Genomic DNA, 13,160 nt, shown 5'->3' with positions numbered 1-13,160 from the left:
AGTTTTAGGAGCACTATAGTCACAAATGGCTGTTATGGAAAAAATGTCTTTGGGAAAAGCTGATATAGGCTTTACTTTCCACTGCAGTTTTCGGAACTTCCAGTTCAAGGCAAAATGTCTATCAAAGCTGCAAGGAACTGCTTGTCTGAGCTATATTTCAGTTGTTTTAGAAGTACACAGTACTGCTAAGTATAAACAGTCAGCTGACAAAACATATACAATGTGATATAAAGGAACTTAAAATCATAACATTTCAAAGCAACTTTTATTTATATTGAACATCTGGGTTGGTGTATGCAACCTGTTCAGCTCAGAGAACCATACTAGAAAAGTATCCTCAGTTGGGGGGATGCAATTAATTTACACATCAAATTTCCATTAATGTGGTAAAAAAAAAAAAATCACAAAGGGCTGGAATGTCACACATTCTTTTTAACCATTTGAGCAAAGCTAAAAATGACTATTTATTTAAACATTTCTATCCCAGCTTTCATTTAAAAAAATCCAAGGCAGCTAAATAGAAATAAAATAACAGAAATTATATAAGCTACTAAAACACTGGAGAGTCACAGTAAAAGCAAAAGAAGTCTGGCTATTCTATCACAGCTGTGATTTTCTAGATATTGTTGGGCTACATCAGCCCCAGCCAGCATGGCCTAACATCAGGGATGATTGAAGCTGTAATCAGCAACCTTATTTATTGTAAGCCACCCAGTGAACTTTATGTCATGAGTATCTCTGAAGGGCTACAGGTTCCCCTTCCCCTACTCACACAACTGAAGGCCTTCTTAGAAAGGAAGACTTTTATACTATGGTGGAAAGTCATCGTGGATGGCACAAGATGACACTCCCTGGGCAAGATGCTCTAGAGCCTAGATATAACTCAGAATCCATAAAAGGCTCTGTCCCTTCCTCCAGTGAAAGAGGAGTTTGGGACAGATAAGAGGGCCTCTGCCAATGATCCTAATGCCCAGGCAGAAGAATACATTTCAGGTACCGGTCAGTTCATTGACATTTCCACTAAATAATGAAAATCATTGTATACGCATATATATAAATTTACATTCTGCAAAATTAAGAAGTTAAAGTGCTTAACTGGACAGGGCTGGGGCAGTGTGGCAAGGAGATAGGGACCATGTCAGTATAACAGCATGAATGCTGCCACCAGTCTGGCATTCCCAACAGTGCACCCAGCCACATCTGTGGAAGTAGAAGTGATGCCAATGTTAAGATGGAAGCTTTGTGCTCCACCACATACATTACTATTAGTTGCTTTGCACTCAAAAGCTCAGACTCAGTAGATTCTAGGTAGGTGTAAAAACAACAACACACCTGTCTACAATCCTAGAAAGATGCTGCCAACACTGAGCTAGACAGACCAATGGTCTGATTTGGTATAAGGCAAATCCAGTATTTCTATATTTTCAAACCTTCTTTGTAATCGTGAGCACTAGATGCATACGTCTGAGAATAATTGTCAGTCTGCAACAGAAGTATAGAAGAAGAAGAAGAAGAAGAAGAAGAAGAAGAAGAGGAGGAGGAGGAGGAGTTTGGACTTGATATCCCGCCTTTCACTCCCTTTCAGGAGTCTCAAAGCGGCTAACATTCTCCTTTCCCTTCCTCCCCCACAACAAACACTCTGTGAGGTGAGTGAGGCCAAGAGACTTCAGAGAAGTGTGACTAGCCCAAGGTCACCCAGCAGCTGCATATGGAGGAGTGGGGAAGCGAACCCAGTTCACCAGATTACGCGTCCACCGCTCTAAACCACTACACCATGCTGGCTAGAGAAACACTGCACCTCCCTGAGCAAACCCAATCATGACACAAAAGATGTATGCACTCCTGTTGGGGTTCTTATGCCCTTGACCATCCATTTCTGATTCATACCTTGCTCTGTTTCTTAATCTATTCAGGGAGTCATCCTTGCAGCTGTGCATCAACAACAATGATGCATATTACAAGTGGCTGCAGAACAAGAGGACATGATTCCAAAAATTGAGGGAGACTAAATTATCACACAGTAGCTTTAATATTGGCTTCAGTCATAAATTAAGTTCAACTGTGTTGCTTTCTGTAACAACTACAGCAACTAATGGGCTGTGTTTGACTTGTTGGTTATAAGTTAGGCAGTCTTGTAACAGCAAAAAACACACATTACCCATTACACTATATCCAACACAACATGGGGCAGGGATAGCAAAACAGAGAACCCTGTAACAGTAATTACTATATTAATTAATAGTTTAATTAATTTAATTAATTAACTTAATACCTACAGTATTAAAAACTGCTGACATGATATAGCACATGGAAATTGTGTTAATAAGGATACCATTTTATGTTATGATAGTTTTCAGTTGTAAACACAGAGATACCTTTGAATTTCAACAATTAGCAAACTATCCACACTGGCATAAGTGAAATATTACAGAACAACCTTGCTACTAAGGCATATTAGCTTCATTGTTCTGAACTATTTCGCCTTCTTTAGCCAATTGCCACCGGCTAACTGCATTGGACCCACTGCACCTGATACCTATTTTGGGAGCCTAACATTGCCCTTTCAAGCCAAACTGGCAACCACCATAGTACTTTGCTGTGCTTTCTTCCAAGATAAACGCTGCACAGCACTATCATGGCTGTGCTTGCAGCTCTCTCTCTCTTTCTGTTACACACACATTTGGCCAACAGTTGGAAAGAAAGCCAGAATTGGCAGCCACCACTGCATTGTGCTGTGCTGTGCTGTGCTATATCTTCTTGGACAAAGAAACACAGTGCAATGCAGTAGAGGTTCCTAGCAATCTAGCAACACAGTTGATCCAATAAAACTAACTATCCAAACAGTTTTGGATCTCTCTCTCTCTCTCTGCCCTCCCCCTTCTCTGGAACCAAAACAGCAACTTCTCTTGTAACTGCTACATTCCAGAATGATGAAACGAGTAAAAAAGTTACACTATGACACAAATCAAGGATAAAGCCAAAATATCTGTTGAATATTTAGCCAAAAAACAAGAGGGAATTTCATTCTGAAATGTGTACAGAGGTGTCTGGAGTTATTAAGCAGTGTCCTGCTTTTTTACAGGATACTTTTTTTGGGGGGGGGGTGGAATCACAAATATAGTACATAAGAAAGCTTATGACAAAAACCCTCCCAACAGCTAGATTTAAGGATGTAAGAACCACCGTGCTGGATCAGACCAAGAGTCTATCTGGTCCACTATCCTGTTCCCAGGTATGTGTAGATGAGAGTTTTAAGATGCAAACATATACGACATCTGCACTGCATACATCTACTATAAGAAACACTGGTGTAACAATTAGTAATAGTGTTTCCCAAAACCATATTCTGCTCTAAGATGCATCTCAAATGCAGCCATTATGTCTTGAATGGCCACCAGGGGGTACTCCTGTGGCAAAAGAGTATGAGTCAGGAAGTACTGTTTCAGCAGGTTTTTTGCATAATGACAGGGAAAGCCCTAGGTACCAAACTTCTGAAAGCTAATAAAGATATGGCAACCTAGAAATGATGTAAGTTGGAAATGCTATTTTAGGTAAAACCTGGTGTGTGTACATGTTTGTGTAAGTTATTGTATAGGAAATACAAAAGGATTTATTCTAAGTTGTAAACCCTTTTGTGGCAGGAACCTGTCACATGTTATATAATTATCTAACTCTTTTCTAATTCTGTAACTTCAATGTACAGTGGTATGCTCTGTAAATAAATAATAATCATAAAGAATAAGTTGGTGAGAGGAACAATTAGGGTGTTGCAACCAAAAACTGATAATGGATGTTTCACAAGGGTTCATGAATGACAGAGAAGACGTAAAACAAAAAAATTCCTTCCAGTAGCACCTTAAAGACCAACTAAGTTAGTTCTTGGTATGAGCTTTCGTGTGCATGCACACTTCTTCAGATACACACGAAAGCTCATAACAAGAACTAACTTAAGTTGGTCTTTAAGGTGCTACTGGAAGGAATTTTTTTGTTTTGACTATGGCAGACCAACACGGCTACCTATCTGTAAGAGAAGAGGTAAACGTGCAACTGATTCCAGAGCCTGAATTCTTGGTGGTTAACAATTAATTAATGAGATTTTAGAAAAGTACTGTGTGGTCTGGACTGGGCAACACAGAAAAAAGTTCACATTTCCTGGGCTCTAATGCAATGTGCAACTGCTCTGATAAGTGTAGCCTGATATTTTTATATTTAGTGAGTGGTGCAGACTAGGGAGTGGATGGGACTTGAGCAGAGTCCCAGGCACCAGGCAGAAAGACCTGGAGTGCCACATTCCTAGTGTAGGGCTTTGTTGGACTAGGTGACCTATACATTCCAAAGAAAATAAAACAGAATATTGAAACTGACGGTGTAAATAAGAAATATGAATGCATAAGCATCTTTACATGCACCCCAAAGCGGGGTTGATATTTGGCAAACACTGCATCTAATTGCTCAAAATGCATCTCCCCTGCAAGACGCCCTTGGTGGAAACTAATTTAAGTCGGTTAGTGGGCCCTTGGGAAGGGATCAGGGATAAGCAGGGCAAATAGTTGCAGGCATTTGAACAGAAGTTCTTCTAAATGCTCATAACATTCCAAAGCAAAGTAATATAATATAATTGCTCACATTGGCCATAGGACCCAAATGTTTTGGCTTCCAAAGGATCGTATTATAACAGAATCAATGAATATACTTAAAATAACTAAGAGTATAACTTGCCCCATAATGTTTTAATGGAAGTTTGCTGGCATTTGAAACTGGGAGCCTCCACACTGGTTGTCTGCTCAGCAATGTTTGCATTTTCAAAGATTAACAGAAATAACAAATAGATTATCTGTATAGCATGCCAGAAACAAGCCTAATCAAGGCAGCTATTTTAAGCTCCCAGACAGAACGGCTGAGGGTGCACTTGAAGCTACGAACCTCACCATCCAGTGGTAGAAATGGAGTTCTTGGACAGAGGAGTTTCACTGCCATGGGCCTCTTTCTTGCAGTGGTGGAAAACTCCACCATCGTTGCTCTGATGGCAGAAGACAATGAAAAGAGGAGTGCTGAGGGTGGATCCACAGAATCTAAATCCACCCCATTTCCCTGGCATCTCCAACATGGGATGAAAAGCTGCAGTGGCCCTGGAGCTGGTGCTTGTTATTTTCCCTTCCACTGAAGATAAGCCAACCCTCACCTTCTGCCTTGACCAGTGCAAGACCAGAAAGGTTTAGGAACTGCCTCTCCCTGACCTCCATAGGATTACTCTGCCCTTTATTTCTCACACAAGTTTATTAATGATTATACTTTCTATACTTTACACCAAGAAACAGCCTAATAATAACACTTCTCAATCTTTATAACAATAAGTGGAAAAAAGCAAGGGAAGGAACAGGTTATATCACATATGATTTGGCCTGCTCACATGTGACTCCGTTACTGCAAATTAAGATGTGTAAAACAAAAGCTACCTGATTATATTAAACATTAAGATTTTTTTTTTTAAGTGTTAATAGAATGGTCTGTCTCTACAGTAACATCAAAATATGAGCACCAAGGAAGAAGCTTCAGGACTATTGAAATAGTGCTTGGTATGCTATACTACAGGAACATTGCTTGTCCTGCTCCAACCTTATCAGTGACTTTCACATGTTGTTTTGCTCACAGTTGTTTTTGCACTGGGGTTGGGTCCAAGGCTTGTATCTGTGTCTTCATGGACAAGCAAGTTTCCTTAAGTGTAAGCCTATGCACGGGCATGCTAATAGAGCAGTTTCTAGAAAGAGACTGCAGAGCACTCTAAATTCCATCCTCCATGATAATCAGTGAAGCAAATCAGTTGTAAAGGAGTAGTATTTGTCTTAAGCCTCGTCTACTTGGCCAGGTTTTCTTTTTCTGTATATGAAACCCATCATACTGAGTTGTGAACAGGTGTACTCACACATAATAAATTTAAAAGTGAACTAATATATATATTCCTAGCAGATGATGGTTCCCTCCTTCCAACTCCAAGTTTTTAGTATTTTGAAGGCCAGATGATCATAAATGTAGGTACTTATTTATGTGTCTATCAATTTATACCCTGCCATCAGGTCTACCACTCCCCCAAGAGTTTACCCTAAGACAGGCAGAGATATCCTAAACCCTGGCTGGAGAGAGCAGAGCAGCAGATCAGTTGACATACTATTAGCCTTGCCACTTACCCCAGGCAGGGTAAGCTGGTATATGTGCTGTGTCAGCTCCAGTCCAGGAAGCTCTGTAATATTGGAGCCCAATCTACCACCACTAGAGGTCAGTGGAAAGACACCTCCATCATACCTCAACTCTGCCCAGGAGCAGGGATCAGGAGGTTAAGAGTACTCTGTTAGTAAACACATGGGAAATATGGAGCATATTTACTCAAAAATAAATCACACAGAGTTCAAGAAGACTAATTTCCCAGAAAGTGTCTTGGACTGCAATATTAGCCAAACAAAATTAACAACAACCCAAAGAAAAACAGATGCAAGATGCATAGAGGACAAGGTCAAAAATAGCCCCACTGGTCTCGCCAGAGCAGCGATGTCACGCTGGCCACGTGACCTGGAAGTGTCTCCGGACAGCGCTGGCCCCTGGCCTCTTGAGTGAGATGGGCGCACAACCCCAGAGTCTGGCAAGACTGGCCTGTACAGGCAGGGGTACCTTTACCTTTACCTTTTAATATAACAATTACAAGTTGAATGACATGTTTGATTATATGTTTTATAATCTCTTTAAACCAGGGGTGGCTAACAGTTTTTGGCCCAAAGGCCACATTCACCCTTGGCCAATGGTCCTCATGCCAGTGGTGTGGATGTAGCCACCCCACACTCATATTATGTACACTCTTGTATGTACAAACACACAGGACTCGCATAGCCACCCAGCTGACCCATGTGTCCAGTTATCTTTCTCAGCCTTTGATGTGTACACATCTATCCAAACAATGGATCCCCTTCTCTGCAGAGTGAGCCATAAAGACTCAGGACAATGCTAAATTGTGTGCCGTATGAAGCCATGTGTCTGGCAACTGGCCAAGGGCTTCTGGAAACCAAAGCGTGGCTCACCACTATAAAATTCTGGCTCCGCCTACATTTCAAGTCTGATCTGTCTTCTTTAATTTTCCATATGCTGGTGGCATGGTTAGCTCGCATTGAGAACAAAATCAGAACCTGTGGCCTATCACTCGAGTCACTGCTTATGCTCCCACAATTGGAAGCATTCCAGACAATCAAGCGTAGAATTCTAGAGATTGAATTCCAAACGCTTAGCAGCACAGCCAATAAAACCTTTTCCCCATTAGGTTTAGGAATTTGACCCTCGTTTGGCCAGGATTCTCCATTTTTACATCACCTTTATGAGCCCCACCGACGCAGAGCTTCTTCCCTCACAAGATTTAATGTTTTGCTGCCTGCAGTTTCGCAAGGTAGATTCTTGAAAACCCCATATACTGAAATCTACTGCTTTTGTGGCACAAAACAGGGCAAATCCATCACACACATTTTATTTCATTGCCCATTTTATGCAAAAATGTATGATAAGTATCTGGCCCCCTTATTGAAGGAGGGGAATCTATCACACTGACTCTTCCAGGGTATCCTGAATAATTGTAGGAATGACATTGTGGAGAACGTGCAAGATTTTTTGAATGACCCATGAAATTACACCACCATAGGTCCTAAGAGCCACTTTTGTATCTCACGACATCTGAACAGTTTTATCCTAAAGTACCTCCTACTATGTTTCGCTATCCGTGCTGTGTTCTGATCCATGTATATGACGCACTCTTATTATGCCAATAAAGGATTGACTCAGGATTGATTGACTCAGGACAATAGAAAAGACAGAACTCAAAATCAACAACTACCTACAGTTTCCCCCTCCTTTTAATACAGAACAGAGCTGGATGAAAGTTTCTTTAATTTATCCTAAAACCAATAGGAGTTATACACCCATGCAAATAAGCTAGAGGGGGATTCTGCTTCAAAGGAATGGAATGACTTAAGGTGAGAAAGAAAACACCCGGTGATTGGTCTGGAAGCACCTGTTGCTATGCCATTGTTGAAGCCAAGAAAGCATGGACCTGGTACATTTCCTGGATCAACCATCAGTGGAAGCTTCATGTCAAACTGCTCTGTGCTTTCTTAAGGAAGTATAAGGGGATGGAAGTATAAAAAATGAATAACAGCTGACAGGTTGGCTTGACACCAGTTGAGATACTCAACAGCAGGAGCTGTTGAGTGTCTCCTCTTCCACCTGTGCCCCCACCATAGCCCCATAAGAACTACTTGTGCTACCTCAGGTTTCCAAAAGTTTGAGGTTAAATAGGAAGACATGACTGTTCTGATGCATATGGAGCTACCTTTCTTCCACATGTCTTTGAAATGTTAGAAAAACCAACCAACGTTATACTATTTTCATAAGTTTATGGCATAACACCTAGAAAAACAGGTCCATGATACCCATCCATCTTTGTATTTAAAAAGCTGCTGTCCACTTGAAGCTTCCTCAACACAACCACTTTAAATCCTAACAGACAATATAGAATCTATTAACACAAATGGAAACAAAATTTTCAGTCCTATTTCAACTAAAAAATGGCTTGAATGAGGAAAAGCTAAGGAAATCACAAATTTCAAACAATCAGACTTGGCTCTAGAGTACTCCGTTTTATCTGAACTGAAAAAAATGACACCATAATGGCTGCTCACCTGCTCCCAGGGTGGGCGGCATTTGCAGCCCACCACCATCACCCACAGCTCCCTGGGGCATAATGCTCTCACATGGTGGCTAGCCGTTGGGGAATTACCCTGGCCGGCTGCAAGGGATGGTGTGAGAGGCGGCCACCCTCAGAATTAAACTGCCCAATCATGGGCAGGTTGGGGGCGGAGTCTTGTTTACACCTGTTGTCGGTCTTGCCTTTCACCCACCAGGGTGTGGGTCCGCAATCGTACTTTCCTTGAAATGTTTACCTACAGTTTAGTTATCGAATCATATTTTAATTCCTTCAAGAATTTCCTTTTAGCATTCTCTCATCACACAGGGACCAATATGCAGAATCAACAGGGACCAAATCCTTCCAATTGTTCTTACTTGAGCAGTTCTACTTAGGTCAATGACATCATTCATGCTCATGGACAGCAATGGTAAGGGGGGGGGATGTCCTATAAAAACTTGGAATGTGTGTTTAATTCCCTCCCCCTCCTCATACATGCCTTTATATACACACACACATGGAGCACAGGTGCTCACCCCCAAAACAAAAATATATAACCTCCTCGATATCCACTGTCCATTGTCTTTCCAGTCTCACATACTCTTCACTTCCTTTGCTTTATTGTCCCAGGTTTCTCGCAGAGTCATGATACTTCAGTAAAACACAGAGCAGACTGTGGTGGAAGTTTAAGACTTCAAAGATGCAATAAACACAGAAAGCACATACTTTGTTCCACACCATTCATCTTTCACCAAACTGTTTCCTGTGAGTGTATGCTCAATACACTGTAGAAACTATTATTACTGAATATAACTTGCAAACTAAAAGTCGTCATAATAACAAGCAACCAAGTTCAGCCTTTGTCAACTGATTTGCATGAGGTAAAACCAAGTGAGAAATATGTCTGCCTCTCAGTTTTGCTACGGTTTTGGCATATATTAGCTTTAATCAAATTAAAGTGATTACCAATTGGACTTGTTCTGTGTTCACACATTAGAAATTGGGGGTGGAGGGAGACACACAGCAAGCCAGCATTTATCCTGCAGTGTGTGGGGATCAGCTGTTATATTTTAAAACTGTCAGCACCAATCTGAAATGTCCAGATTGTTGTGGAAATATCCCATTAAAAGGGAGATGCAATGTGCAAAGAAACTTTCTTTTATAAACAGTTTTAGGTTTCCTTCGCAAAACATGGTATCCTTGCAATGCACATAATGCAGACAGAGGTAGACAACGTATCCGTAACTGATATCTTCTATAAAAACTCTGAGTTTGATATTTCTGATGTTATTCATGTATTCTACAAACATGAAAAGACTATGTATGCCCTATGTTTAAAGTTAATGCTGTCAAACGAGAATTATCCAGGCAGGACCGTCAAAGGTCAAGTTAATTTCCTGAAACCACGTTGCTCTTTAGAAATTATGACTTTCATAAATACCACCACAGACCTTTAGAAAATAGGAAGACATTCTAATGCAATTATTTCTCTTTGTGGATTTACGCTGCAGTTACACTGCCATGCACACCAGTCTTCCAAAAGGCTTTAAAAGATTTTAGCCAGCAGCTAGTCAGATCATACTGGAAAGTTTCGAGAACACACACGTTTCACTCCAAGGACACAGACCTCCTTGCTTTCCACAGCTTTGCCCTTGATAAAGAAGCTAGGAATGCATACAGTCAGTGAACCACTTCTAGTAGGGAGGCACTAATACTGCATTCCCCAGACCAAGCCTGTCCCTGTGACTAGTTTGTAAACTAACATGACTTCCCTGGGAAGCAATGGTGCTCTGAGTTCTTATCTGTCTGTACAGTACTTAGAGCCCTGTGCAAGCAAAAGATAACAGGATAAACAACTAGGGTTACGGATCTCCACATCCTCGGGGGCCAATTAATTCTGCATGCTAGGAATCACCTTTATAAGCTCACCGCAAAGACAGGAATGACCAGAAGTCATTGTGTCCAAACCCTTAGCCCAGAAGCAATTATTATTGTTTTATTTATTTAATAAATTTGTATACTGCCCTTCATCTGAAGATCCCAGGGCAAGTCACAACAGAAAAACACAAAATGAGAACACAAAATACACAAGAAAACAAAAGCAACAACAAAAACAAACCAATAATTCCCCCATATAGCCATATTGGCTGCCTAAAACTTCAGAAGACAAAACTTTCATAGAATCCTTAAGCGTTCCGCCTAAATGCAACAACCAATCCCAGACAAGTGATAAACACACAGTGTATTGCATGTTAATCTGGAGAATTTCTGACCAGCCTAAAAATACCTATGGTGGGACAGAAATACCGCTTCCCACCCGCCTTGCATTGGAAGAGGGGTGGAGGGAGGTGGGAATGCACCTTTTCCTCTCTGTTTCGAGCTCCCTGCTTTTATGAGCGGCTGGTATGCATGCACTTCTCGAGGGGCGCTGCATCTGCACCAACCAAGCGCTCGGGTCACATGACGCTCGGGGAGCCTGAGCGAAGCGAAGTCCCGGCGGTCTGCGGCCGGGCCGGGAAGGGCTTGCGCCCCCCACCCCCCCTGCTTACCTTGGCATCCCCCACGTCGGGCTCCTCTTCATAGTAGCCCTGCCCGGATTCATAGGCAGCGGCCGTCGCGGGCTCCCGAGCTCCCAGCAGCACCACCGCGCCAGCAGCCAGATAGCAACCCAGAGAGAAGAATCCCAGCAAGTGCATTGTGCAGAGGGCGGCGAGGCGGGAGCCGTGAAGGCAGCGCGTGGGCAACGCCGCGCGGCTCCGAGCGAGTCCCGGCGGCTCTCTCCGAGGCAGCAGCGAAGCGGCAACTTCCCCAGGATGGAGAGAGGAAAGGTGCGCAGGAGCCCCCCTCCCCTTCGCCGGCCCAGGCGCTCGCTCGCTCCTTCTCCGACGAGTTACTCGGAGTTGGTCAGGTTCAAATAATAATAATAAAAAGGCACCAGGAAACCGGACATCCGAAGCGGGCTCCCTCAGGAGCACGAGGAGGTCGAAGGAGTTCCCGGGCCAGTTGAGGGTAGTAAGGGGGGGGGGAAGAGGTTTCCTCTGCAGCCACCAGCCCCCCCGGGGGCTATATGCCAAGGAGGGACGAAGGCGGCGAGGGGCAGCGGCGCGGCTCCGTCTCCTCGCCGCTTCCCCGGGCGTCTGTCAGTGGCAGCGGCAGCAGCAGCAGGGGCCGGGGAGCGGGAGCCTCCTCAGCGCGTGGAGCGGAGCTGGAGCGGCAGCAGCAGCAGCAGCAGCAACCGCAGGGGGCGGGCATGGCTAAAGCGCCCTCTGCCTGTACCTTGGAGAGACTGAGTGGCTGGCGAAGGAAGGAAAGGGAGGGAAGGAAGGAAAGGACGGAGGGCGCCCGGGACGGACGTGTGTGTGTGTGTGTGTGTGTCCCTCCTTTTCCTCCACACACACACACCCCGCCACCGCCCGCTCAGCTCTTCTCCTTCCTCCCCTTCGGTTACATTTTTCCAAAAGTAGCCGCTCGCCTCGCAAAAGCCCTTTCCAAGAAAGAAAACGTGGTGGAAATGTGAGACGGGAGGCGCGCGCGCGTGCGTTGCTGGCCCCCCTCGGGAAAGCCTGCCGGAAAGCCGGAGGCGCGCGCGTGCTTCGTTCGAGCAACTGCGCCTCGCGCGGCGCTGCCCGAGGCTCCAGACCTGTTGCCGCGCTTTCGCAGAGCGGCGGGTGAGCGCAGGGCTGGCTGTGGGGTCTGCGGTGCCTTCTTCCACGCATGATGCCGTGGAAGGCTTTTTGCAGAAATGATAAGCAGACGAGCCGAGGTGGCTCAATGCATACTTTCCTTCCACCCACCCTGTGGGAGAAATGGTTGGAAAATGGTACTCAAGGCGTTGCCTATAGGAGAAAATGAGGCAGCAGTTACCCGCTTACCGCCCAGAGATAAGCCTAAATACAGTGGTACCTCGGGTTACATACGCTTCAGGTTACAGATTCTGCTAACCCAGAAATATTACCTCGGTTTAAGAACTTTGCTTCAGGATAAGAACAGACCTCCAGAACGAATTAAGTTCTTAACCCGAGGTACCACTGTACTGTGTTTCCTTGGTCTCCTATCGAAACTTGTCCTTCAAGTTTTTCCATCTCTAGGTGCAACTGGCTGCTAGGCATCATGGCCCTAAGCTACCTCTGAATTGCCACTAGCTGGGGACCACAAACTTGGAGCACTATTCACCTCATTCTTTGGCTATTCTTTGTTTATATCCCGCCTCCCCCCCCCCCCCCGCATAATCAAGGCGGCTCACAAAAATGGAAACAAATACAAATTAAACAGGCAGAGCTAAAAACATATAAAAGGTTATCGTGAAAAAGTAATTGAGCTATTGATGGAATTAAAACAAAAGGTAAAAAAATGTATAGGTAAAGGTACCCCTGCCCGTACGGGCCAGTCTTGCCAGACTCTGGGGTTGTGCGCCCATCTCACTCAAGAGGCCAGGGGCCAGCGC

At 43.9% G+C, this 13,160-nt stretch overlaps 1 protein-coding gene across 3 annotated transcripts in view; it reads right to left on the bottom strand.

Annotated features, from left to right (window-relative positions):
• VEGFC (vascular endothelial growth factor C) overlaps positions 1-12,110 on the bottom strand; it is a 38,811-nt gene extending 26,701 nt beyond the window's left edge. The window contains exon 1 of one of the 3 annotated variants that reach the window (XM_083755877.1): positions 11,266-12,110. In XM_083755877.1, the coding sequence (XP_083612003.1) occupies positions 11,266-11,412 (147 nt within the window). In that variant the 5' untranslated portion in view covers positions 11,413-12,110. Of the gene's footprint in view, positions 1-8,711; positions 8,782-11,265 lie in introns of those variants that run through there. The other 2 variants (XM_083755876.1, XM_083755878.1) reach the window with 2 other exon arrangements.
• Positions 12,111-13,160: the final 1,050 nt, after the last annotated feature.

This window comes from Podarcis gaigeae (genome assembly GCF_964106915.1).
Source record: "Podarcis gaigeae genome assembly, chromosome: 9".
In the NCBI taxonomy this organism is placed as follows: Eukaryota; Metazoa; Chordata; class Lepidosauria; order Squamata; family Lacertidae; genus Podarcis; species Podarcis gaigeae.
This window is presented reverse-complemented; position numbering and strand designations above follow the sequence as displayed.